The 27,849-nt window shown below is 33.2% G+C and overlaps 4 protein-coding genes across 5 annotated transcripts; all 4 read right to left on the bottom strand.

The window, feature by feature from the left end:
* Positions 1 to 51: 51 nt before the first annotated feature.
* Positions 52 to 18,712, bottom strand: LOC115882507 (neurofibromin). 2 transcript variants are annotated; one of them, XM_030900591.1, is made up of 22 exons: positions 18,575 to 18,712; positions 18,284 to 18,427; positions 17,824 to 18,010; positions 17,285 to 17,754; positions 16,980 to 17,219; positions 16,088 to 16,930; positions 15,840 to 16,026; positions 14,425 to 14,651; positions 14,004 to 14,365; positions 13,099 to 13,949; positions 11,922 to 13,035; positions 11,674 to 11,862; positions 11,353 to 11,614; positions 10,621 to 11,025; positions 9,655 to 10,350; positions 8,594 to 9,598; positions 8,280 to 8,538; positions 7,941 to 8,206; positions 6,310 to 6,498; positions 3,288 to 3,490; positions 2,941 to 3,136; positions 52 to 2,880 (listed from the first exon to the last, which is right to left on the bottom strand). In XM_030900591.1, exons 1-22 carry the CDS (start codon positions 18,632 to 18,634, stop codon positions 2,587 to 2,589), a joined length of 8,649 nt encoding a protein of 2,882 aa, XP_030756451.1. In that variant the 5' UTR covers positions 18,635 to 18,712; the 3' UTR covers positions 52 to 2,586. The 2 variants fall into 2 exon arrangements, with proteins under 2 accessions (XP_030756451.1, XP_030756453.1); XM_030900593.1 differs by lacking the exon at positions 6,310 to 6,498 and adding an exon at positions 5,267 to 5,353.
* Positions 18,713 to 19,054: 342 nt separating this feature from the next.
* LOC115882235 (V-type proton ATPase 21 kDa proteolipid subunit-like) lies at positions 19,055 to 20,432 on the bottom strand. The gene is made up of 6 exons (XM_030900156.1): positions 20,249 to 20,432; positions 20,100 to 20,148; positions 19,959 to 20,042; positions 19,755 to 19,902; positions 19,447 to 19,698; positions 19,055 to 19,386 (listed from the first exon to the last, which is right to left on the bottom strand). The coding sequence occupies exons 1-6, from the start codon at positions 20,307 to 20,309 to the stop codon at positions 19,363 to 19,365; spliced, it is 618 nt and encodes a 205-aa protein (XP_030756016.1). The 5' UTR covers positions 20,310 to 20,432; the 3' UTR covers positions 19,055 to 19,362.
* Positions 20,433 to 20,491: 59 nt separating this feature from the next.
* On the bottom strand, positions 20,492 to 23,567 carry LOC115882234 (nuclear receptor subfamily 2 group C member 1-A-like). Its single transcript, XM_030900155.1, has 5 exons — positions 22,958 to 23,567; positions 22,697 to 22,894; positions 22,255 to 22,642; positions 21,806 to 22,195; positions 20,492 to 21,745 (listed from the first exon to the last, which is right to left on the bottom strand). The coding sequence occupies exons 1-5, from the start codon at positions 23,265 to 23,267 to the stop codon at positions 21,556 to 21,558; spliced, it is 1,476 nt and encodes a 491-aa protein (XP_030756015.1). The 5' UTR covers positions 23,268 to 23,567; the 3' UTR covers positions 20,492 to 21,555.
* A 1,748-nt stretch (positions 23,568 to 25,315) lies between these two features.
* LOC115882374 (membrane-associated tyrosine- and threonine-specific cdc2-inhibitory kinase) lies at positions 25,316 to 27,677 on the bottom strand. Its single transcript, XM_030900420.1, has 7 exons — positions 27,478 to 27,677; positions 27,243 to 27,360; positions 26,592 to 27,082; positions 26,329 to 26,536; positions 26,130 to 26,275; positions 25,939 to 26,072; positions 25,316 to 25,882 (listed from the first exon to the last, which is right to left on the bottom strand). The coding sequence occupies exons 1-7, from the start codon at positions 27,547 to 27,549 to the stop codon at positions 25,606 to 25,608; spliced, it is 1,446 nt and encodes a 481-aa protein (XP_030756280.1). The 5' UTR covers positions 27,550 to 27,677; the 3' UTR covers positions 25,316 to 25,605.
* Positions 27,678 to 27,849: the final 172 nt, after the last annotated feature.

Below are 27,849 nucleotides of genomic sequence, written 5' to 3'. Positions count from 1 at the left end.
ACATTTATTATATCTATAGCTAGCTAAAATTATATTTCCCAAAATATTTTCTTATATTAAATATATTCCAAACTTTCATGGTTTTCGATGATATTAGACCCCTTCTAATCTCCAAACATAACAAAATTAATTAAATTATATTTTCTCTCACAAAAGAACAGATTATGATTTTTTCTCCAGTTTCAGAATAGATATGGATTTTTTTTTAATTTTTAGATGTTTTATATTTTTTTAAATATTTCCTTCATTAAAGAGACTGAAGTTCAATTTCTGATTTTTAAAACCATATTGCATCTATTTAATCCTGCTTTATGTGTATTTTATTTAATACACTTTAAGAATCTGAAAGAAATGTGAGGATAAACCAAGTAAAGAATCTCCATTCAAAAATGCCATTCATGCGAACATTCGTTGTGAAAAAAAGCTCAGTAGATACCAAGATACACAGCCTTATAAAAGAATAAGTCTTATCGCTAACTGACCATTATATATTAACATTTATTTGTGCCATGCAAGTGTTACACAGGTAAAAACCTTCGAAATACTTGTAAATCAGATAAGAGAAGACAAAAAGACTTATTTTAAGTCGAAGTGTTCAGAATTTTATAAGGTAAACATGCCAAATTTCTCACCAATGTAACACTTTTGAAAGGTTGAACCATTTTGTATCCACCATTACTTCGTGAACGTCAACACACCAAATCATTTTGTCTATTGATTAATACAAAGTGCATTTAGAGATAATTATTCATAAATATATGGAGCACAGTGTCTAAAAACCTTATTAAGTCCTATCTTGTATTATATAGTTCATTGACAGGAATATACTTTAACCAGCTGTCTAATGACCTGTGACGACACTCTGCAAATTTCTCCCTCAGTGCTTGGAAGGTAAATTTATCGTAATGGTTTAACCTACCAAAGATTAAAAGGAACAAAAAAGGTTTCCTTTTATATCTTCCGGTGGCCCACGCTTCAGTTCTTAAAATGTAAGGCCGTTGTTTTTTAATCCCCTAAAGAACTGCAACCATTTTTCTAGTCTTAGCCCTATATTTTTGTACATTTAATATAGAAAGATGGGAAAAAATGGGATATGTGAAATGGAATTTTAACTTTGTCAAGAACATTAATATTATTATTTAATTGCTGCACTAGTGTCATAAAAAAGCATCCCTTTTTAACAAATCAAGTATTATACAGTTAAACGCGTGTAAAAAGAAATCCTAAGATACTAATTGAAATATTCTATATATTCGTATTTATATCAAAATTAGACACTAAAAATCGTTTGCTTTAATATCCATAAAAGTTCTTTTTTTTCTAAATTCATATATCAAAACTGCAAACTAATAAATTTTATATAGATATATCTATTATATATTATGTATGTATATATACAAATGTACACGAGTTTTAACAATATATTTTTAACAATATCAAGACGGGAGTCTTGCAATTATATTTATCATGGGACATCTAACAATAACAGGCGTTTAATATATTAATAACGAATTATCAGTATTAATTATTAAACTTTAGAATAAAAATGACATTTTCATGTTATAGGTATCACCAGGTTAAGACTTACCGTTATTTCCTTATAATGTTCTTGCTTATAAAAATATAGGAAGTCAAAAAACATCCTTAAAAAAAGTTATGCACCTGTTAGAAGGTTGAAACGAGCTGCTCTGCATCCGCCTATTTTTTTGGAAACACAAGTTGATAGGATAAATTCTGTTGTGAGGGGTACTTTTATGGTATCATTTTCTAAAATTATCGATCTTCATTCGATCTTTTTCATGTAATGACCTTGAACAGAATTTAATTCAACTAATTATAAATTATGTGTTCCCTGCAAGCTTCATGTTTGTATATATTCAGTTTCATCACCTCATTCAGACGGAATGAAAGAAGCCATTGAGACACACAAAAAAACAAGTTTGAAATGAAATAAAGATACAGACTGGAAAAATAGTTACTCCAAGAAACAAGAACTAACTAACTGCATAGGAACATTCTAATTATGACATTAGTTAATCTACATTTAACTGTATAATACAGAGTTTGAAAATAGGACGTTAGTTTAATGAAATTATTTTAATTTATTTAAAAACAAATAAAGCAAAAATGTCAAATTAATAAAACGATTTAACGTTTGAAAATTTCTGTTTGAAATGGTATTTGTGAAATCTTGCAAAAATAAAATTGATTTATATTGGAATGAGTTATTATCCGTTTGGTCAATTTGAAGAGAATGTATTTCATTGTGGAGACTTAACTATAAAAACTCTACGTAATAAAAAAAATACTGAGACGTAACTTACGCGAAATAAAGACAAAATAACAACTGTAATAAATTTGTACATTGTAGTTTCACATATCCGTTAGTTTAGAATATAAATATTTTTCTAAATTGTTAGAAAAGTTCGCGGCCACACCCCGGGGCACAATAGAACTTAATCTAAACGTAAAGAAATAATTAGCAGTCTTCAAGTTAACTTTATGTAAATCAACGAGTGAACACGAGGCACGGTGACATGGCGCCAATTCCTCTAACAATTTATCTCAAAGCGCTTTGTAACATTTTCACAATTTACTAGAAAAGACCTTGTCGAGGGAAGTCTGACTGCCCCCAGTAGCGTCGTCGTCATCTTTCTCAAAACTACCCCCGTCCTTGTCAGTCGGCGATTGCAGCAGACTGGAATAAGACAGATTCGTGTTCAGGTCGTTCGCGCTGAGGATCGAGGGGAAAGCAGCAGCTGGTTCCCCGTTTTCACCAGCGTCATCTTCAGTCGGCATGTAGATCTCCACCATTTGCATTAAACAATCCCTAAATAACACGCTCGGCCCTTCAATATTTGTCCCTTTCTGACTTTCACCCTAAAACAACCCGTCACTGTATCGATAACATTCTATATTAAACACAGCATCAAATTTTACCTGCTTCACTTTAAGAAATGACCCAGCAAACCTCCACAGCCCAGCAAAGCCACAGTTCTGAAGATAATGGATGTTCTCCTGAGTGGTACACTCGCAAGTGATCATCGTCTGTATAATAGTCCTCACAGCGCTCAAAGTCTCCAAATCGTGGTTTCCAGTAACTATACTTTTTAAATTTTGGTCCAACAAATTATAACTGGAATAAAAATATAATTATAGAAATAATATAATAATAATTATAAAAATAAAATTATAGCCAGATTATTTAATGTCAAAATTACCATTATGTTTATAAAATTCTCTTCTAGATTAGTTTTACCAACACTAAATCTTCATTTCTTACTTACATTACTGGAAACACTCTTGGAAAAACTGTAGCTCCTTCCGCTAAAAACTTATATAACGTTCTCGTCTCTACTTCTCCAGTGCTATGCTTTGCAAGGGTGGCCAACGTGGTCAGTACTAAGGCTTGGATACCGAAATCCGCCAGTACTTCTGGATCCAACAGCACATTATTTTCATTACTCACCGATACTCTCGTGCTTCGATTCTGCAATTACATTGCAGATATATTAGAATAACGAAATCAAATAAAATCACCTAGTTATAGTCTAAGAGCTAGCAACGTTTTCGAGAAAGTATTTTAAGACGTCTGGCTCTTTGATATATCTTTTATTATGTCTGGAACAGCGTGCAGGCCGTCTGGCTGCCGATACACGTTGCGTTCACTACTGCGCATCCAAAGAAGATCCTATATTTTTTACTTAGCGCTTTAAATTCTAGTATTGAATAAAAACCGAGTAAGTTCCCATTAGCTCGGCGCGTAGAGCTTTCGCCTATGAAGCGAAGGTCAGTGGTTCGATACCGGCTGGGATTGCAAGTTTTTTTTATTTTTTTTTACGTTTATATTCTGATATTATATTATATATATTATATTATAATTTATATTCTGATTCGTTTATATCGGTGATAAAAAAGCAAATATTTAGTACTTTACTATCAGAATATAAACGAAAAAAAAATAAAATAAAAAAGTTGCACTCCCAGCCGGTATCGAAACAGTGACCTTCGCTTCATAGGCGAAAGCTCTACGCGCCGAGCTAATGGAGACTTGCTCGATTTTTATTCAATACTAGAAATTAAAGCGCTAAGTAAAAAATAGAGCATCTTCTTTGGGTGCGCAGTAGTGAACGCAACGGGTATCGGCAGCCAGACGGGCCGCATGCTGTTCCAGAGAGCATAATAAAAGATATATCAAAGAGCCAGACGTCTTAAAATACTTGTTTTCCCGACGTTGCTAGCTCTCGTACTATTATATCCAGGAATATTTATATTTATAATATGAACTTTTTTTTAATAATTAAATTCTACCGTATGTATCAAGTGTAATAGTCTACATTTTTGTGAACCTTTTTGTACATAAAAAAGTTTAAATCGGTAAAGAACTGTCTCAGATAATGACTACCTACTTAAAAAATATCATGCGTTAAAAAGCCAATAGTTTTAGAGTAGTGTGTGCAAAGAAGCTATTTATCATAGTCTAAAATATTATTTTAGAAATGTGCCAGGTGCTTTTTTGAATATATTCCAATATATGAGGTAAAAACTGACATAAATTGTGACTTTCAATCACCATAGAAACAACTTCTTACTTCTTCATTATTTTTTGTTGAGTTTTTTTTATATAAACTAACACTTAAAGCACGTCTACTGGATCTGTGATTATGAAAGAAATGCGGACAAAAAACATTTAAATAAACAGCAATATATTTTATAAATCGCTACCTAAATAGAGGCAGAAAGTCCACGTGGACTTGGGCGAGTATGTCACCGCAAAACACTCCGCCCACTCATTTCATTGGCTACTTGCAAATTTGTCGAATTTTTATTGATGGGACGCGGCGTCTAATTTCTTACGAGAAACATGGAGAGAATATCGTCTCCCCCCTTACGGATGCCCCGTAGATACAGAACGGATAGACGTACTGTAAAGTTATTTGTTTTACTAAAGTAATTTAGGTTAAACTTGCTTGCTTGTAAAGTTACAGAAATTATTATTAGCGCAGCTTATGCAATATAAACGTGAGCGTCACCTCCTTAGCATATACCTCACCAACTGCTAGGCCCCACTGTCTGCGTAGAGAGAGCCAAAATATTTGTAGATTGTAGCGAGCTAGCGTGTACGCATTGCATAGAGTATTGAATAAACTGTGCTTACAGCATTTTTTCTATAAATGTACTCATATTGAAGGAATAATTCTGTGTTTACTTGAAGAAAAAGTAAAATATGTGTGCAAAGGTGAGAAATCAAAAGTGATTATCATACCTTGGATGCATCATCATCAATAGATTTTTGTTCTTTTGTGGTTGGGACAGAAAATGAACGTTGCGTTTTGAAGAGAGCTCGTGCAGACTGTATAGATGAAGGCCCCAAAAGTTACACAAACAGCATAGATAAGCAGCCATGTTTAAAAAAAGGAAAAAGGAAAAAATGCATAAGTATCTCTACAGTACGCCAGTTTGTTTTCGATTGTTTATTTAATTAAATAAGTGATCAAATAACGTTTCAAAGTAGGCGTACTGCAAGCAAGTACTTGGTAGTCTGGTACTTGTAACAAAGGATTGAAAAAGCGAAAAAACGATAGACTGTCAAAAAAGGATATGAATAGAGAAAACAAAGTGTATTATTTTAATAGTATATAGTGTGAAAATATAGATGTTTTGGTTATAATTTGATTTCAGGTATTGTTATGTCCATAACTGACCAATTTCTGCCATATCAGGTTGTTTAAATTCCACCACCATATTATATTTTTGTAGGTAATGCTTCCTAGAAATACACTTTGATTTATAGAAAAAAGTTTTGTGCCAGCTATAATAAAAAGTAAGCATAAAAACGAATCGGTTCCAAAGTCCACATCTAAGCACACAGCACACCTTAGGAAACAAGATGCTTCCTTTGGACCCATCCTAGACGTTTCGCGTTCGAATATAGTCAATAGCTCAATTATATTTATAGTCCCCTCAGTAACTTGACAATGGATAATAAGTTTTTATGACATTTACTTTAAATATACCACTACTGTTAATAGCCTATCATATCATCATATCCTGCGCATACCATTATCCCTGCGTCAACGCTCTCGTCGCCATATGCGTATATGGTCAATACACATTCTCAAGGTTAACATACTGACAACCATTGTACTGAGGTGGAGAGAAAATATAAAGAGCCGAAACTATTGCTGAACGCTGATCGAAAAACTCGTATATATATGAAAAACTGTATATATAAGTAAGAAATAACTATATAGAAGAATGAGCAATTTAAACTAGATAGTCACTGTAGACTCTCAGGCATTGGCTTACTTTGTTTTGTGGCACGTCTGGAGGGCATTCAGTATTTATTGAAACGTTTGCAGAGTTCTGTTGAACGGGCACTGAGCTAGATCGCTGCGTGCGAAATAAAGTCCGGGTGAGGACAGTGTTGGCCTGGAGGCCCGAGCTCAAATCTAGACTGCGCCAACCTTTATTACCCGCCGAATTTGGCCTCTCGACCTAGTCAGTTACACGTGAAGTTTGTTACTATTTGTATGTGTCTATTGGGTATAGCGCAATTCTAACCTCAAATAATCAATAGCAACCTTCTTGGTCCCACATACACCTGAACAGAGCAAAGCAGGGTTAAATATTGTATCTTTTCTATATATAACCTTAAGGGCATAATAGTGCAATGCTTCAATAAAAAGTAATTAGCTTAATTAAAACTTGCCTCTCATTTTTTGAAGTACTAAACAGTTTATATTATAGATACGTTTAATATTTTACAGTGACTTTAAATAAATGTCAATCAATAAAGCTAGAATTAAGGTTGACAAAAATGGTACTCTAAGGTCAGAAATATATATTGCTTTGTTAGTTCCTCTCAGATTTACTTTTCTTTCTGATCAAATATATGCGCAGACCATAAGGTACTCTGTGACTGTATCCACAAAACCAACACTCTATTACTGGACTTACAGTAACTATGAATAAAAATTTCAGCTGAAAACTATGACACTTAACCATTGTAAATTGGCTAGGTCTCATGATGTTAAACTGAACTTTTTGAGTACTTAAGTTATAATTTTTTTCTGTACTAAAATACTTTTATTATTGAAATATACGGTATTTTGGTAATAATAAAATAAAAAATAAATATATAAAATTAAATATTTGTCCTTTGGATACATCAGAAAGTTATGAGACGAAGTGTCCTCCCTTTTTTAGACTGTAGTATTTTAGTTTGTGTTTGTTATGAAAAACTGAATTGCTACAAGGTGCCTACCTAATTGCAATATTAATTAAGAAAAACGTAAACTAAAAAATATTTGTGGGGGCTCAGTTTGAAATAAAATTCCTGATTCCTTTTTCTCATTAGTTCAATAGTAGGCACCCTGAATTTAGGAATGTGATGTATATATTAATTTTGTATCTCTCTTACCTACTCTAAACAATGATTATACAGTGAATTGTTGCGGTACATACAGATACTATTATAAAGGTTTGTAAAGTCTGGTCAATAGAACAGGGCTTCTATTGTTACTGTAGAAACCAAGTAAGATAGTACTGCCAGCGATTTGGTAAGGTTGTGAGAAATAACCTGGATTATGATGCAAAGATTTGTGAGAATTTTTAAAACAGTCTGATTGAAGAAGATCTGTATGTACCTTTAAAATAACTTGACCTTTGTGTAATACGAGATTTTACAAACCAATTGGAAACAAAAAAATACCTTTTTCTACTAGTACCAACCGAAAAATGACTGTTAGGCAGCGATGAGAAACAAAACTATCAATGAATAAATGCGTGTCAGTTTCGAACATTAAACTACAGCTACACATAATAAAGGGAGTATGACAAAAAATAAACACACAGTCTCACAATTAATATGAAATAATATTAGTCAACAAATATTCAATCAGCAAAAAGAAAGGAGGATTAAAAGAATTGGGACGTACCTGATGTTGCGTACTATTAGGCGGCTTGTTCTGTCTTGCCTGGGCAAGTACAGATTGGTCGAGAAGGTCGCACGATTTCTGTCTTCTGGCCGAAGTGGCGTTGAACACGTTTCCCGACGTGGTTGCCACAGATTGTTGGGACGTATTCGACTGAGCATTCGATTCGATCAAAAAATTCTCTTGGGACAAAGAATCGGTCATGTATCGTGGAAAGGAATGTTTTACATGACATCTACTTCTAACTTCTTCCGAGTATCCGATAAGGGCTAGAATAAAAGATTATGTTGCTATTCAAACTGAAGACCTTGTTAGCAGGTAGAGACGCCTGTTAAGTATTACCTGTTAAATACGCTACACTCTCTGGGGTTACTTCAAATTTGTCTCTTCTAGAAGGTTTGGCTACAATAGAAAGCAGCATCGTGAGAACCCTTACAGTTCTAGAAACAGTTGTAGCGGTGGGATGACGGTATCCCTTGAGCAAGTGTCCAACTAGGGCAAAATGAAAATTTGTTTTAAAACTTAAACCAACGTTGTGGTCCATTTGCTTAAAATACGTCTCCAATGGATCTCTTGTTTGCATCATGACTTGTTCCAGCGGCTAAAAAAGGAGCATTTTCAATATTTCTCCAGTGATTTTGAGATGAATTACTTACAGTTTCATCGAATATTCCCTGAGAATCGAGAGTATGAAGGTTCTGTTCTAATAGCGCTAAACCTACAGCATACAGATTCGTTTCATTCAGCTGCAGAACAGAGACGGCCACCCAGAAAATCGACTTGTGGATGGGCGAATCCGAACACAAAACGGGTTGTAATCGTGTAAGACACATAATAGATGCCTCAAGCAAGAGAATGTCGCTCCAGGACTCCAAAGACTTAATCATTGTGCGCATTATTTGAACTACTTCTGAGTCCGTCGCATTCTTTGCGATGCATCCAAAAACGATAAGTGCACGAGGTTGCAGAGCGGGGTTGTAACAATAGGCCAGACTCCTAGCTAACGTAGTCCACTGACTCAGCCAGTCGCAATCTTCAACTTCCTTCATGCAAGCCTCCAAAATCTCCAACAAGGCGTCTGTGATGACTTCTAAAGAACTTAGAGAAACACGTTCCCTCTCTTGAACAGCTGCGTTATTAGTCTTATCTGATGGTGGAGGCGCCGTGGGAGTAGTGGTGCTGGTAGTCATCGTTTGAGCGGCTTGACAGGTCTGGCTGTGGTACGTTTGATGATGACATGCCTGTTCTGGTCCTTTTGCGCAAACAAAAAATCGATGTTCCTGATGTTTAACTCCTAATCTAAAGGCGGTAACGGCCGCGTTTTTTACTTTGCTAATCCCAAAAAGAACGTAATATTTCGGCAAAGAAAATTCGTCAAGAGAGAGGCGAAGAAACTTCTGGATCTCTTCGGAAAAGCGAGGTTTGGTACACGTGCATAAAGAATGGATAATATTCATTATAAGACCATGCGTAGCCGCTCTCATATTGAGAGATCCTGAGCAAACTAGAAAAGTGGCGGTATGAAACAAATAAGGTAGGTGGCGTACGACATCTAAACAATTATTAAAAGAGAGCATAAGTAAATATCGCGCTAAGACCGTTAAATCCTCCCACATTGAGTTGCTTTCTAATACTGCAACAGCAGAGACACTTTCTTCGACCTGAAATTAAAAACATCTTCAAAAAATTCCAATTTCAAATTTTTTTCACACCTAACCTGAAGTTGCATTGTTGTTATACCGCGGATAACTTTAAAAAACCTGGCTATAGTTTTCTTGGCTACCAATTGAATATTAGCTGACGCTAAAGCTACGGTAGTATCAGCTAGAACTTCCACCATAATAGTACTATGACCCCCATCAGCAGAAGACTTCATAAAACTATCTAGTATAACATCGATCAAATCCGATACTTGGCCTAGAGTACCCCATATTTTCGCTTGTACCGAGGGATACATTTCTGTTTCTTTGATTGTTAAAACAATAAGCTTCTCAAGTATTTCAGATACCTTCTTGTATCTCTTCACGTCATCTGTCGGTTTGCAAAATTTCACTAGATTTGGAAGCCAAGGTGTCATGTATTCCAAACACAAATGCTTTAATTCTATACTAGACACTTTGAAACCCTGCATACACTCTTCCAGAAATTCTAAAGTCAAATGGGGCTCGTTGGTAGCTAATTTTTCAGATATAGATTTAATAAAAATAGTATTGTTGGAAGGAATGCACAATCCCTGAGTCTCTAAAAGCTGTCCTTCGATTTTCAGATCAAACGTAGCCGTAAGAGCGCAAAGCAAATTGTAGGCAGCGGTACGTAGCATCGGATCGTGTACTCCTAAATTCAACAACGCCATATTTAGTAAAGTACCAGGTACATCTTTAGGTCGAATTTTTTGGTGAACTGTTACAGTATCCTGAAATTGAGAATCCACTATGTATACTCTGTTAAGAACTAAAAAATATTTAGCTGAAAATTATTGGTTAGAAGATTGAATATAAATGTAGGAAAACAAAACCGGGTGTACGTTTGACCTACACTTTATGCAACCTTACATCGAATTATTTACAAGACCAGGTAAACAGATTGGGTTTGGGCCTGATATGCTTCCAGTCATGGGTCTGTGTCTTACCAAAGTAGCAAACAAACTTGCACGCTAGAATCCTTAAGAATAACGTATACTTACGGGTTGACTGAGCTCCCAGCGATTCCTTATGTGTATAATGGCCTGAACGATGACATCACAGTCGTTATGAATAAAACTCAAAGGCCCGCTCTCGTTAACAATAGTTATGGTAAATTGATTATCATCTACTAAGCAGACTTCTTCGATTTCGGAAGCGTAATAAACATCATTTAAAAAGACAGAGTGTCCTAAGACTTTTGTTCGTTCTGCCGATGTGATTTGAATAGCGGTAGGACCTATTTTTATTGCCACTTTTGTATCCTTGTGCGACAGTTTTAAGGCATTGTTAAACACTTTCAAGTCTTCATCTAGGCTTAAAGTTGCTCCAGGCAATTTCTGCTGATCCAGATCAATGTAGTCGTTAATTTTCGACGGGTGATCCAGAAAGATTATCTTTCTATTTCCCTGTAAACACCGGTTCAATATACATTTCCAAATACTTTTATGTAAATTTCAAAATCTAAAGGTAAATGCATTTAAAATATACTAGATAAAATATTAAAAGACATTTAATTTTTATATTTGTGTATGTATATTAAGTTCCGTCTACACGTAACGTTTTACCTGTCAGTCTCACTACGGAAGACCGCCCATTCTACAGAATTGCCGCCAGTTCTGTCCGACCGACAGTCCTCCGTTCTAACTGACAGGTAAAACATTATGTGTAGACGAGGCTTTAAATGAAATGTCACAATATACTACAAGGTTTTAAATTGGTATCGTTGAGATTACCTTTATAGAGTATAAAATTCGGTCATGGTATTTTGTATACTCGCGAACCCAACTATTGCAATTATAAATATAGACAGCGTAAATATTTTCGATTGCTCCTATAGGTAAGACGGAAAACCATCTCTGTAAGCATTCAGTACTAAACCTATTCTCAGTACCAGTGCGTGTAAAATCGACAACCACTTCAAAAGGCAAACTGCGAAACGGTTTTAAAGTTACAAGAATATGGTATACAAATAAATTCACGCTGATCTCTTCAATCCTAAAAAACATCGTAAACATTGAACTGGTGTATACCTAAGATGTCCCTAAAATTATTACTTATATCTCCTAGCTATATAATAAAAGACTGGATTGCCAGACCTGCTGGTACCAGACTGGTAAAAAATACTAAGCGATTGAAGTGATTTGAACTCTTCATGTTCTTCTACGTTCTGCATAGCCATCATAACCTCGAAATCAGTGGCCGTCATATCCAGGGATTTCCATTTCGAATTGGCTGAGAGCAAGCTGCAATAAAAAGTTGTGAAACCACAATGGAGTATTTTTCATCGCAGAAATGAACTTACTGAGAATCGAATGTTCTGTGGTCTGGAGGCCCAAGATAGGCTAACAGGGTGGCCATTTTATCAAAAGGGCGTCTTCCCACAGATCTGTGGTCGCGGCTGCTCGACAAATAATCTCCGATTTTTTCCTGATGGTTCCATAAAAGACGGTGCAGCGCTAGTACGTTTGCATCGGAAATAAACGACATGGAATGTGAAGCTTGATCGACGGTCTCGCAATCTGAAGCTATGGTTATGAAAAATCTCCTGCCTGTTTCGAAATGGGCTTTAAGAAAATCGTTGAAGGGTAGCATGTGCTGTTCTTTACTAAACTCCACGTGATTAGCGATGTTTTGCAAGATTTTCGACATCAGCATTAAACCTCTACGGATATGATTTGGCACTTGTTTGACGACTATGCCCATCTCGTGGGGAGAGACTATAGCTGGATTAATGAATCTTAAAAAAATAACCGTACCGACGGCTCCGATGTTGTTCTGAGGAAACTGTGGAAATCTCTTGCTCAATACTTGATACAAACAATGACACATAGAACGTAATTGAGGTGGAAATCTATCAGCTGAGCAGACGATTGCGTCGAATACTTTTTGAGTTAAAGCAACAAGATTTTGACGATTTTCTTCAATATCTTCAGTTGAATCTAACCTTGCCGGATCTACTTCGAAACTCTGAGAAGGTTCATCATTCAATAATGGCTTAATTAAAGGTTCTAAAAGCGTTTGCAAATAACTGGCTCCGTAAATCTTGAAACAAAATGCCATTATCTTGCTGCCTAGAGAATTTCCTCTAAATAACGTCTGCATACAGTCGGATATCTCAACTTCTCTATAAAACATATTCCATAAAAGAGGAGAAAGCAGATGTTTTGCATCGAATAACGTAACAAAAACTCTAGCTAGCTCGTCCATTTGCGTGGTCGTTACTACATTTGCTAAAGCTACAGCTATAGGTAATTCACCTTTATCACTAATCATTGTAACCAATTGGACTAGCTGTTCGAATCTATCGGCTAAGACCGTCTCGGCAAGCGTGTCAAACTCCGTTCCTTGTTGTAATATTTTTGTTAAAACCTCAATGAAAGCTGCCCTAGTTTGAAGATCTTTGTTGTAACCTAAATCTATTACAACAAAAATTATTTAAGTACTTTATTTTAAACCTCAAACAGTATTTTTAAACTTACCTATTGAGTGTCTAAGACCACTGTCAATGTTTGCAGAAAGGAGATTAGACATCGCTTGTATCGTAGCGCTTCGTAAGTTGGATAAGTTTTCCGAATTTAACCGATGTCTACATTCCTCGCTATCGGATAATTCTAAGACCTCCGAACATCCGCTAATGCCCTCGTTACATTCATTCAACAAATTTTTAAACAAAGTAAAATACTTGAGAAATAACTGGCTTTTTGCCTCCATTAAGTCACCCCTATCGGATTCCTCAGGCTGTAAAGGCAGACCTCTCAAAAGCGATGCTACAGCTTGTATGGCTGACTGATCTAAGTCTCTGGTCATATGTGTTATATCGCTGCCGCTAGGGGGAGAAATTTGATGACTAGAACCCATCACCCAATCTGTTAAATACTCCACTAATTTATTTCTAAACTTCATTTCTTGTCGAAAGGAAAGATCATCCCTTCTATGCATCATCATCTCGACAAGCTGGCATACTTTCGTTTTGATGTGAAGCCCGTGAACGGTCATATCTAGATTTCTAACATATTTCACTATTTGGAGCATCATTCCTTCTATGCTGGTTACTCCTAGATGCTCCGAGGGCTGATCGTTCTTGTTATAATCCAAGATGTTTTTTAGAATTACTATGATGTGTTCTATGAATTGGGTATTGAGATCAGTCACCATAACTTGGCCGCTTTGATCAAAAAACTTATCAATAATAATTTTGATTTGTTCGAAAAGTATGGGGTATAGAGCTGCAGCCATTTCGTGGCCTATTAATTCTTTTACATGCTTTTGAATTTGAGGTCCGAATTTTTCATTGTTACAAACGAGAAGGCGCAGAAGAAGTTCAACAAATCTAACAAAAAAATTGTATTAGGAAGAAAATAAACCATGCACATGCAGTACTTACTGAGTAACATTATTGCCTTCTATATCAAGATGAGGTCTTGGGGAGGCACTGCTCATAGTGTTTCCCCTCCTAGATCCAGATGGCGTATCACATACACCTGATCCAGGAGGCAGAGAAGACATGCTAGAATAGGCCCCGGAAGCGTTGTTTGATGATCCGCTAGAATGACTAGAGATGGGAGTATGCCCGGGATGGTTAGCTCCGTGAGAGCTTTGTTGCTGAGCCTGTTGCTGCTGAATTTGTTGCTGTTGAGCTGCCGCAGCTGCAGCTGCTTGCAAGGCTTTGGTTCGGGCTTGTAAACATACCCCACCCAAAGCGCACAAGAAGCCTGTCATGTTAGCCCACTCGTTGATCTGTTCTTTCTGTGGGAATAATCGTAGTTTTAAAACAAAACGCTTTGTATTATTCCAGTGTTATTTACTTCTAATTCGTGTTCTGAATTCTGATGAGAGGCCCTTCTTTTTCCTACGGATCTATGGAAAGGTTCCATTTGGCCGTCGTCTGATCGTGTCTTTGAATAGGCCGATATACTTTTATAGGAAGCTGTCCAATTGCGAAAAGTCTCCTCCCAAGCTGGGTACACTCCGTTTGAACAGTGTTCGATTTTTCGTAACAAAGCCATGATTCGTTTTTGTAATGCGAGGCGCCCTAATAAATATTCACAAATCCTTTTATAAATACGCAACAAAAAAAGCGGAAGTCTTATATTTTCAGTAATATAGACATCTTTCAATAAATTATTTTTATATAAGAATTTTTTCCTAATACAAAAAAAAAATCCGTGGTGAATTTCTTTTATTAATTTACTAACAAGAATGTTCATTTCATTTCTCTAGTTTTATTTTCTGTAATATTTATTTAACAAAATATCTTAATATATTGTATTCTAAGTTGCACCTGTTATTGATATATTTAAGGTAAAAAGTTGTAATTATATAAGGTACCTTCCTTAGACCAAGATCAACTAATTCTGCTTCAACCTTATTTATAACGATATGAAATAAAATAAATGGTATTGAAATCAAATTTCGCTCTATTAATTCAAAAACATAAAAAAATGTTCCTGTTTTAGAATTAATGAGAATGATTTAACTACTTTTAAAAAAACTTATTTACACATAGAATGTAATAGGGAACTTGACTATATTTATCTTGTGTCTGTCTCTAGATATAACAAAACATTTCATTTGAGCTGAAGAAAAATAAATCAATAATTTTAGGCGTATTATTTTGTATAAAAGATCATAAAAATATATGTTAAGCTGTACGCACACTGGCGCGATCACGATCACGATCAGGGCAGCAATAAAGTGTTTGTACACTTAAATCCCTGATCGTGATCGCGCCAGTGTGCGTACAGCTTTACGGTTAAGGTCCGATGTCCGGTTAATGTCGACATTACTCGGTTAATCTCGAGAATAACACACAACACACAACAAAACAACCAAAAACATAACCAAACCCAAACATTAACCTGTTAACATACTGTTAATGTCGACATTAACCGGACATCGGATTTTAACGCTAACATATATATTAAAATAGGTATAAAAATATATTAATTAGGGTTCAGAACCAAATTTATAAATATTTAAAAAATGAATAGTCAACAAACCATCTTTGTACAATAAGATATTTAAAAAAATATATTTATTAGTGTAGCTATGAATTGAAAAAATCGTAAAAAATGTTTAAAAATAGATGTGTCTAAAAACTACATACTTTTTCGATAGGTTCAAGACTTTTGGATTATATTAAAAATATATTTATATATTAAAAAAAATGTATTGTGGATACCACCCAATTTTTTAACCTTGTGACCAAAATACAACTTACCTGTTGTCAGAACAGTAGATGCTTGAGCTAATTCAAGATATACATGATAGTTTGGAACTAAATTGGTTACACTAATTTCCTCTGAAAGACAGATTATATCAGCTTCTTGGCACAACAAAGAAAAGCAACTCATTGCAACCAGAACTGCATCAATATCAATACTCCACAAATACATATAACAAACCACCTTAGAAAAATATTTTATTTGATTAGAATTAAAATAGTTCTATGTCAGACTTATAAATTACCTCAAGCTTCACGTGAGCTTGCAAAGAATGGCTAATAGAGCTACCAAGAGTGGCATATTCTTTATGCTTAGTTAAGAAGGCATTTCTAAAAACCATTATTTCCCTGAGCCATTTTAGAATATCTGTATAATTAACATACTGATGCTGAATGAGCTTCCCAGAAATTTGACTGAGAACTTGGGACCCCACGTCCCAGAAGGTATTAATTGGAGCTTCAGGATTCCACATCTCTATTTTATCTGGATGATGCAACACTAGCAGTGCATCCATGGCCTCTTGAGCAATCTCTGGCATGGATTGCAAATGAACCAAAGACACCAAACCATTAATTAAATCTAAAGTGCAGCTCTGAATCTCATGCCCGGGTTTACCATGATGATTTAACATTAAAACAGGATCAGCATGAATAAGGCGTACCATGTATAAAAGAAGGTTCCTGTAAACTGGTGTTTCTTCTGCACCACCGCGATATTTTAGCTGAGCATCTTTACTACCTTTTAATGTAATTGATATCATTTTCAAAGGTGTGTGTTGGCTATAACCCTGAGTAGCTACTTTACTTAAAATATCCGCAAATATTGCTCTTAACTCGGCAGATTTTGTGTAAACAATATCAATCACTGGCCACCAAGGTAGGCGCGGTTGAGTGACGATCTTGTATAAAGATCTAACCAAAACAAAATGATAAGTAGGAGGCGAGTTTAAGTTTAAACAAATTTTTAAAACATCATTTCCATGGGGTTTTATGCGAAAAACTGAGACAAAACAATCTATCATTATATCTATGTCTTGACCAATGCACGTTCTTCGTGAATAAGGATTTGTTGGGTTAAAGAGTAAATTCTAAAAAATAATATTGTAGATTTGAAATGCGAAATTATATTCAATTTACCTTTAAATCATTCATAACATTCTGCACTAAAATAAAAATTTTATTTGTAGAATCCACTATGCTAATATAAGTAGATGCTTTGCATAATTTAACACAGGCTATTGCAGCTGCTTCAGTTGACTGTTTATTATTTGAATGCATGGCAAGACATTTTTTAATGTTATCAATGTAATTCTTTTTCCTAGAATATCGCGATGTCCCACCAGTTGTTTCTGATAATATTATGTCTTCTAAGACCTTCTACAATATAATTAGAAAATCGGTAATATTAAATTCCCTCTGCCATACCCCAACAAAGCACTTACAGGGTTGAGTATCAATAACATCATTTGTAAAGACCACATATTTGGTTTAATTTTCTTATTGTCAGTAAAAGACTCCATGATATCAAATAACTGATCAGCATTTTTGTATAAGTCTTCATCAGGATTTTTTTGGTATTCGGCAAACTCAAACGGATAGGTTTCTATCCAATTCCATATAGCTTTTTCTAAAGAGGTAACATACAACTGTTGAGCATTTTTTCTTAGCTGCTTAAATTTCATAACACCCTCTAGAAAAAGCTTGGACAACTTCTTAACATCTACATTTATGTGTTGTATTAATTCAATTTCACTTAAATCGCTAATTTCTTCTGGAGATGAAGCGCACTCTTGTAACTTTGATGTAATTCTTGTGAATACAATGTTAAAAAAATTTACTGATAATGCAAAAAGAACTTTACTGGCTAATAATCTCACAGCATGAGTGTTTGGGTTATTTTCTGGGAAAACATCTAAAAATGTTTAATTTTAAGCCAAAGTCCAAAAATCTGTGTAACATATGGTGAAGTAAATAAAAATACCTTTTATAAGGAGATAACTGCAAATTTCTTTTAACAAAATTTTTAAATTTTGACATTCCTCCATGGTTAATGAGATAGAGTCTTTGGGCTGAATATTAAAGCATTTTTCCAGAGTTTCTAGTACTATAAATAAGCTATCAAAATAATTTTTTTCCTGTTCAGATCCATGTTTTTGATTTTTGTCATACTATAAGTAAATATAATAATTTTTAATCTAATAATTCTACCTATATATTAAATATGTGTTGGACAAAATCTATTATCATAAAATAAACAAATTTTAACACATAGAATAAATTAAACACATTTAAATAAATAGCTCAGTTAAAATATCAACAAATCAATACTTAAAACTTGGTGATGGAATATGGAAATGCTGGACCCTAAGATATTTCTGAATGTACAGCTGTTCATATACTGACAATTTAATACTTATTTTATTTAATTCAAAGGAACTTACGGTTTCATTGACTTTTTTTAGAACTTTAACAAAACCATCTAAAACTAACGAAAATTTGTGCTTGGAGATTTGAATAATACAGTTTTTGTTTTGTTCTTGATTTATGGTAGTATGAGTGGTTTGAGGACCAATTCGACATGGTAACTAAAAAAGTTATAAATAAATAAATAAGATATATGAAAAATATCCCTGGACGTGTTGAATGATTAGAGATCATGTAAATATTGATTAGTTAGTGGGCAGTATTATCTGGCAAAAAATTGTTGATAACGAGTTACGGACAGCACTCACCTGATCCCCAAATCGGTTTATCAAATGATCAGCCCATAAGCTCGGCTTTTGCGTTGCCATTTTATTAAAAAAACACTAATTATTTCACATCTTTTACGAAGGCTTTATTCGGGCTGACATTTTTATGAATGGTGCTCCATTGACAGCACTGGTGACATCTGACATCTCCATCCTTTTTCGTGTTTAGGCAACCAAATAAAACCAGAAATTCCTAAATTCTGGAAAGGATGCTTGTAATCACATGCCTACCGGATTTTTTTTATAAGGGTAGTTTTACGCTGTGGTTTTACATGGGTTTTACGCCGTTTTACCTCTGCATTCTACGCTAGTTTTTTTTGGTGGGAAAATTAAAATTTGTAAAAAAAAATTATCTTAATTTTTTAAAGATAAATCTTGATTAGTTTTTTTACTATTCTTTATCTTATTGTAACTGTTTAAAATTTACTTCATTAAAGAAAGGTTTCAATAAAAAAAATAATGTACTGAAAACAAGACCGTAATATATTTAAAATTTTGAAATTGTTGGACAAACTATAACGTTGCAAGGAATATTTTTTTTACAATAAGTACTTTACAGATGAAGATAAAACATTTACAAATACTTAGTCTTTTAATTAATACTAAAGCCTTTTAACTGCAAATAATACACATAACATATCTATATAAATTTAAAGCTAAGAGGCAATATGCAAAGCTAATTTGAGTGTGGAATGTAAATACTAACATAACACGCCTAATCTACAGTATATACAATAATGAATATCTACTCTGGAAAGGATCTTCTCAATTTAACCCATACTTCCTTTTGCAGTCTGTAAAAAGAAAACACAGTAATAGGTACAGATAATTGGTTATTTAAATATATTATTTACCAAATAAACTCCAACAATTAGTCCAAATAGACCAATAGCACTTCCAAAAATTTCGATAATCAAAATTTTAACAAAAAGAGACTTGTTTGCTGCATCTGCAATAGCTGCTCCAGACCCTACAATTCCTACACTAATTCCACAAAAAAGATTTACAAAACCCACTGTGGTTCCAGCACCAAAAATAATTTGAGAACCCATGAAATTATTAATTCTGTATGTGTCATCTGTTAGGGCTCTCTCTTCGTTATAAGACTAAAAATTTTTATGTTATATATTTTAATAAACTTTAATTTTAAACAACTATCTACCTGAAAACTGCTGGTCAAGACAATAGCAATAATTAACCCATAAATAGCAACAGCTTCACAGAAGATAATCGAGATTAAGTTCTTAGTTTTAATTCTTGGGGCCTTTACACCTGCACCTACAATGCTAGCCCCTGTTGTGTATATACCCCTAAAAACCGTTTGCAGAATTAAAAAAATTAAACCTATGTATCAGCAATTATTTACGTTGCTGCTCCAACAACTGAGAGAGCAACTGATAATCCAATGCCCATGGAAGCCCACATATAGGGTGAAATGTTCGTTAGTAACCTGTAACGCATCAGTTTCAGTATAATTTAATTTCTTCTTATAATATATGATTCTTACCATGCTAAACTGACTTGTTCCCCTTTCCCGGTCAGTACATAATACAGAACTAAGGGATGAAAAAATAAAAAATGTGATTTAGTGACAGATCAGATCACATGAGTTGTTCACACCTATTGTACTAATTTTCATTAAAAAAATAGTCTTACCTAAAATTGTTCCTACGGATAGTGTTAAATAGCTTGCTGTTTGTAATAATTGGTACCTCATTTTAAAAATTTTTGTGGTAAACTATACGAAATTAAAGGAAAATTAAATATAAAAATAACTTAATGTTTATGAACCGTACACATAACACGAAGGTTAGCCTCGTACTAAAAATGACGTTTGTTTGACGTTTAGTTAACTCAATTTCAAATGGAAGGGGGGATGTTTAAAAAGATACGCGCGCAATGTATAAAATATTTTTATTACACTTAAATCATAAGTTGAATTGTATTTTGTTATATGTATCCTTTTTATATTGTCACTACATTTGACAAGAAGGCACACACTCTTCATCCTCTCTATCACAAAATATCCATAAATAAATAAAACATTTAAGTGACTAAGATTTTTAAGTAATACAAGAAAAAAATATTATTACACTGGGAGTATAAACTAAACTATTTAAGTGTTACAACGCACAAAGCAAAATCTTATATACAAGGAAGTAATTTTGATATTGCTAAATAAAATGTTAAATAAAGAACATTAGTTATATAAAAATATGTTAGTTAAATAGAAACAATGTAAGAGAACACCACAATAAACTAGTATAAATATTTTATTTGGTTTTATGTATATGGTCCCTATTAAAATACGCCACTGCAGGATTAAAAAGTTTTACATAAAAATATACTATACAGGCTACTTGTAACTTTCTTTGTCTTTGCTATCTCAAGTATTTTTATCTACGTTTCTATAAGAGAATATTCATGATATATATAGTGGACGGTTATTTAAAAGATTAAGAATATTTTTCAGATTTCAATTAAATACATACCAACCATAAATACCATATTTATCTCAATCCTTAAGTATTCACACCATAATGCACAGAGTTTTAAAAGAGAGAAGCAAAGCAAGTAATTATATAAGAAATAAAAAAATGGACAAATAAAGCAAAACAAATACATACAATTGAAATATTTTCTTTGGTCAGTTATGTATTGTTATGTCTTAACTAATGCAAAAATTGCACATAAGATTGCACCCACTTCATGCTGATAAAGATTGTTGCCTTGTGCAAAATATAATATTAAATATAAATATATATTTTTAATTTTCTTTAAATAATATTTAACTAGCTTTACAACAAGCTTTAGTTCTTACACTTGTATATATTTAGGAAAATATTCTTTTATACAATCTTGATCAAAAAATATTTTGTCTTTTTATATAAAATATGTTATGCCTATGAACTTGATGATTATATTAACAGATATACATTAAGGGTTTAGAAAAATAGATAAAGTCATTTACAAAAATCTTCTAACTCTGACTTTACCATTCTGCTATTAGTCATATTTGTAGAATTTGTTCCCATTCTAAGGATGTATGGAATCACACTGTCTATTTGAACATGACCAATAAGTCCAGCAAAAAATAATTCTTCCAATATGCTTGGTTCCAGTGCCCTTAAAGGTGGTAATCTGAGCAGTAGCCTGTAAAAAATCGAGTTTAAACAGTTTAAACTAACTTAAGAATGAAGTGTAAATACTAACCTGGCAAACCTATCAGCATCTCCTGAACTACTACTAATATAATTTTTTAAAGCTTGAAAACTCTTTTCTTGAAGCTTTTCTACAGGTTTTCTAAGTAACACATCTAGTTGATCCACACTGAACAAAGTAATGGCCTTCAAATAAGCATATTCTTCTTCATCTACATGCAGTCTGTTCATGGAATTAACAAAATCTTGCAGTTTTACTATATGATCTGTTAGCTGCTTTACTTTGGAAGCAGCCATTTTATCTTGAGCAATGGAAGCATGCAAATGACTGATTAATGCTGATAAAATTGTGGATAGTGAAAGAGATTGGGAACATTGTGCCAATCCCAGTGTGAAGAGTTCTGCCCAGCAGCCTCTTAACAATGATACCTGTATGTCTGTACTGAAAATAAAAATAAAACATATCTAGTTAATTTATTTTTAACTTAAATAGTAAAATACCTTAAGTACTGAAATGCTGGAATATTTTTGGCCCAGTGAATTGACAACACTAAAAGTCTAGAGCCACTTTCACATATGTAATGTATATGTAAATATGGAGGCACAGGTCCAGGGGTTTGAAGATTAAAGGTGACATGCTGCTCTTGGAGAATTGGACCTTCATAATCGTAAGACTTTTCATCTCTAGATAATGTTTTAATGTCTGTACCATTTAAGCATTGTAACCTAGCCATAGTATCTAAAGCTTTGGAAATTAACTGTTTTTCTCTGGCAACATTGAGAGCATCAGAAAGCTCATTCCCTGTATTTGTACTGTCCATAGATACTTCATCATCTATGCTGTTCTGGGATGGTGACAGGTGAAAGGAATCTGTTGTTGCGTTACTACCTAGAATTTTAAATTATTACCATTTTTATATTGGAAAATGGACATATATATTACTTATTCTCTTGCTAAGAAACTGAAGTCCCAAATCACACTGATTAAAGGGATTAGTTATAAGTGGAGTGGAGTCGGTATTAAGATCCTTTCGAATAAATATTCCTTTTACGGCATTTACATTGGCAGCATTGAAATTACTTGTTGCATTACCAGAGAATTCCTTCTTATCAATTATAGGTTTTCTTTCGTGTTGCACGGCTGAAATATATGTCATATCTTGTTATTGATGAAATAGTGTTGTGCAGTATTAAAAATACTTACAATCACTTCTCATTCCACATGCCAAACACTTTTGAAGCCTACAATATTGGCATCTATTGCGGTGGTGTTTGGTTACTTCGCAGTTTTTGCTGCCTCTACATTGGTATCCCAACTGTTTACGAATTGATCTTTTAAAAAATCCTTTACAACCTTCACATGATATTGCCCCATAGTGTCGGCCTGAAGCCCTATCTCCGCAAACCACACAAAGTTCAATTGAGAGACACATATTGTTTGCGGGCGTTCTATTTTTGTCACTAAGCATTTCTGACTTTACACTTTGCATTTCTGTTTTTAGATTTTGTTCCATCTTCAGAATATAATTAATTGCTCGTTTTACCTCTCATTTATCTGGACACGTTTGCGACATATTCTTGGTGTGTGTGGCTAAAATATCACAACCTTTCGTTGAATTTTAAACAAGGAAATTTGTTGCATTGGGCAAGGTTCATGACCTTACACCTGCCACTCGCCTAGGTAGAAAAACTGATCTGAAAGCTTCACATTTGACCTATTAAGCAGCGGGAAGTTTGAAAAATTAATGCAAATTTATTTTAATAATTTTTTTATATTATAATGACACGAATACGAATAATATATTTCCACTTAAAATTTTAAGTAATTTAAAGTCACAAAAATGTCTCATAGAAATTAATAACTAAATATTGTATATCTGGTTGCCGACCTATTTTATTTTATTGATCAACATGCCCATTTTTTTAAATGTGTTCAAAATATATTTGAAAATTACATTCTTATGTAAGGATTAAACCAAGATTAAACTAAAATTTCAACACCTAAATTTATACACATTTTCTAAATATATTTATTAATGCTTACAATAATGTTTAGAATATTTGATGTAAAACTGCCTATTTCTTATATTGTTCTTAAAAGGTTGCTAAAATAAAACAAGTAGCCTCTGGATTTCATGTCAAGCTTTGTTGTTTTTATATTCCTTCTTTTTTGCGTTAAAAAATTTCTAAGCTTGTGAATGATTTTAAGAGATACATTTTTGATTAATAGTGCAAATGTATTCCAATATATTTGTAGTGCTAATAAGTAGATTTTTGTGTTTTACATCTAAAAAACCTTGGTAAGTTATATATTATAATAATTAAACTATTTGGTATATAATTTTTACAATGCGTCTGTTTTCGAATCAGACCTGTATGTTAGCCATGTGATGATGTTACTAACAAATTTGTATAATTTTTATATTATGTTTTTAATTAAATATGAACTAATACTTGGTATACAACATATTTTCTTTAAACAAATAGCGATTTAGTATATAAATAAAATACTTTTGATCAAAGAACAAATTTATTAATACAATGGTATGGTTAACACAAATAAACTCTCCTCAAAATTGACTAAAAATAAATCACAAAACCACCACAAAAGAAAAATATGAAAACAATTATGTAGAGATGTACATATAAATAATTAATACTAAAAATAGATACTATATACCGTATGATCAAAAAAATAAAGGGCGCTAGCGATGGCTTGGAAATGACGATCCTTGCCATTCCCCATATAATTTTGTATAAAAAATGACAGCAACCTACATTTCCAAGCCATCGCTGACGCCGTTAATATATGATGTATGAAAATAATTATGTAGCAATGTACATATAATTAATACTAAAAACTGATACTATATACTATATGATCGAAAAAGTCAGCAGTGGTTTGGAAATGACGATCGTCGCGATTCCCCATATAATTTTACAAAAAAATGACAGCATCTACATTTCCAAGTCATCGCTGATGACGGTTCTTTTGATTGTGTGGTAATTTAATATATGATGTGGTGGTACATAAATTTTTATTTATATTGCAAAAATTAAAAAATTCACATATATTGCATCACAAGAAAAGTCTATTAGGAACCAAAAGCACCTCCACTTATTGCATATTCCAAATATAACCGTAATATTCAAATAACAACGTTATTTTGGGCTTTTTCAAAATTTAATTTCAAAAAAGCTGCACAGAAAAACTTAAAGACTATCCCTAGAGGTAAAAACAATGGTATTATGGCACTGCCACAACACCTAATACTTTTAAACAATGTAATAATACCGTATGATCGAAAAAAAAACTTGGAAATGACGATCCAAGCCATTTGTGAAGCTGTTTTTTTTTCGATTGTATGGTATTTTGGCAATGTTTTCCTTTGTACCTCCACAAGTCATAAAGTTACACAATGCATTCTAAATAATCTAATTCTATGAGTATCCCAGAACATAACATAATAAATATACTTTAATATATAAAAAATCTGAAAACTATTCCGCTCTAATTAATTAAATGAGAAGTAAATGTCCCACAAAGACACTAGGATCACAAAATTGCTTTTAAAAAACAATTAACAAAAAAACATATATTTTTTTGAGTGACAAAATAGAACAAAACGAATAAATAAACATATACAGAAGAAAACAGTCTTTTTTGATCTGAAAGGATCAAGCTAATTAATCTTATTGTGTTTTAGAATAACTTCTTAGATTATTAAATGCAAAAAGTATGAATTAGTATTATTAATACAAAGTACATACTGGTAAATTATTTTTGGTTATTTTAAAACAGAATAAGGTAAAATGTAAGTACTGGATTAAATTAAATTTGTATATAATTTTTTAATCAAAAGTTAACTTAGCTTTAGGAATTCTCTTACTTTGTTTTGTCCTGAGGACAGGAGTCGATGTAATGATATTTTTAGATACAAATTGATCACAATTAATAGCATCTTCTGAATGGCTAGCATCAATTTCCACGGATATTTCGTTCAGAGAACAGGCCAATAAACTGTTTTCAGTCATGGGACTACTATTATTAGATGAGAATGTGTCATTCAGTTGTGAGAACAGTGATTTCCTTCCACTAAACTGAACATCATTCTCATCATCATTTCTCCTTAAAATAAAATAAAAAATTACCAAACATGTTCCAGCATAACAAAAATTTCTTACCAGGATGAAAGACTATCCTCTTCACATGAGAACCTTAAACTACATGGAGGTGTTGTGGTATTGTCATTGTTGTTGATGGAAAGTGGTGGCAGTGCTACAATTTCATATTTGTCTTCAGCCTTTAGATAAGGGGACTAAAACAATTCAATTAATATTAATACAGTCTAAGGAAGACTAAATAAATCACTTACAGCAAAATCTGTTCGAGGATATTTGTTGTCCCTTTTAGCAACATCCTTGAGACTGGAATAGGACAAAATTTTTTCTGCTGATGGTCTTTTCTGGTAGTCATTTGCTATCATTCTTTCTATAATTACCTTCAGACCTAATGTCACCCCTACAAAAAGAAATATGCATATACTATTACCAAACCTTCAAATGTATTCTTACTTTCATAAAATTCTGGAGGTAGAATATTGTTTCTTAATTGGTGCCACAATGGCCCATGATCTGGTAATTCTATGTCAGTGGCTAGTTCTAGTAAGGTAATCCCTAAACCAAAAACATCACAGGAGTTTGTATAGATGCGATGAAGTACTTCCATAGCTAAGTATTTTGAATCACCATCTGATAATGTTGATTTGTTAACATGATCATTCTAAAGCAGTAACATGTTAGAACAGCATTACTATAATAAATAATTTAATACATACAGTCTGCAAATCAACAAGTAAGCCAAAATCTCCTAGTTTGTACGTGCCTCTTTTCATCATAATGTTTCCTGGCTTAATATCTAAATGCAACAGATTTCTCTTATGTAAAAAGTTCATTGCTTTACATATATCGTAAAGAACATTCCACAACAATTCTTCAGGAATATCATTGTTTAATTTTGAATAGTCTGCCAATGACATATCACAACATTCAAGTAGTATAAATGTTTCACAGTTTTCTTCCCAAGCCATGAAGTATTGCACACAATTCGGATCATAACCAATTATTTCATTATTTTTAACTTCAGCGTAACGATCATTTGCACTTATATTAGCTTTTAGCCTTTTTATAGCATAAAGTTTGTTGTCCTCTCTGCTACGTACACGATAAACTTTGCCAAAACTTCCTTCACCCATACAATCAAACTTGGCAAATACTTGATCTATGTAAGACAATCTTAATTGTGGGTCATACATAGGGCTCAATGTCACTGAAATAACGTACTTAAATTAGGACATTGTGTGGGTACTGGTATATAAACACTGTTATTTAAGGTTAGAATTTCCTTTTTGGTTTATTCCTTTTTAAGTAGTTTTATAAAATTAATTATGAAATTGGAAGTATTATTGTATTACGATATGAGATCTTACCATTATTGTTAAAACATAATGGAGTTGGTTTCTTGTTGCTATGTCTGTGGCTCAAACTTTTTCTGATTTTCCCAGGGACAAAAGGGCATGTTGGCTGTTTTCCTCTCAAAGCCAATTCCTAAAATTGAAAAAGAAATATACCTCACCGAATTATATGACTTAATTGTCCCTATTCAAATAATGTTGAACTTTTCATGCATAATTTAAGGTATACAGAATACACATTCTCTATTACCCTTTTAGTTGGTAACCTTTCAGTGGTCTGCATTTCTTCAGGTAGTAAAAATATTCCTCTTTTTCTATTCATCTTGCCGTATTGTAAAAAAAAACATAAATAATAAAACTAAAAAATTAATAATAAACGAAGAAAAATGTAATTTTACATGGCCATGTGACCTGTTAGGAAGACAACCCGACACAAAATGTAATGTTTTCAGATTCGACCACGGATTTAAGGAGGTCGCGTATGTCGAGTTCAGAGTCGTCCCTATATGAAATTTAAATCTTTTCATTCTTTTTGTCCCCGTTCATTGGTCGGATTTGAACTTAGGATTTGAACCGGCTATGACTAATTTCGCACTCAGAACGATTCTGTTGACTTACGGTA

Source organism: Sitophilus oryzae, unplaced genomic scaffold (assembly GCF_002938485.1).
Source record: "Sitophilus oryzae breed Bouriz unplaced genomic scaffold, Soryzae_2.0 scaffold_177_pilon_pilon, whole genome shotgun sequence".
NCBI lineage: Eukaryota > Metazoa > Arthropoda > Insecta > Coleoptera > Curculionidae > Sitophilus > Sitophilus oryzae.
The sequence above is the reverse complement of the archived record's forward strand: the minus strand, read 5'-3'. Positions and strand labels throughout refer to the sequence as shown.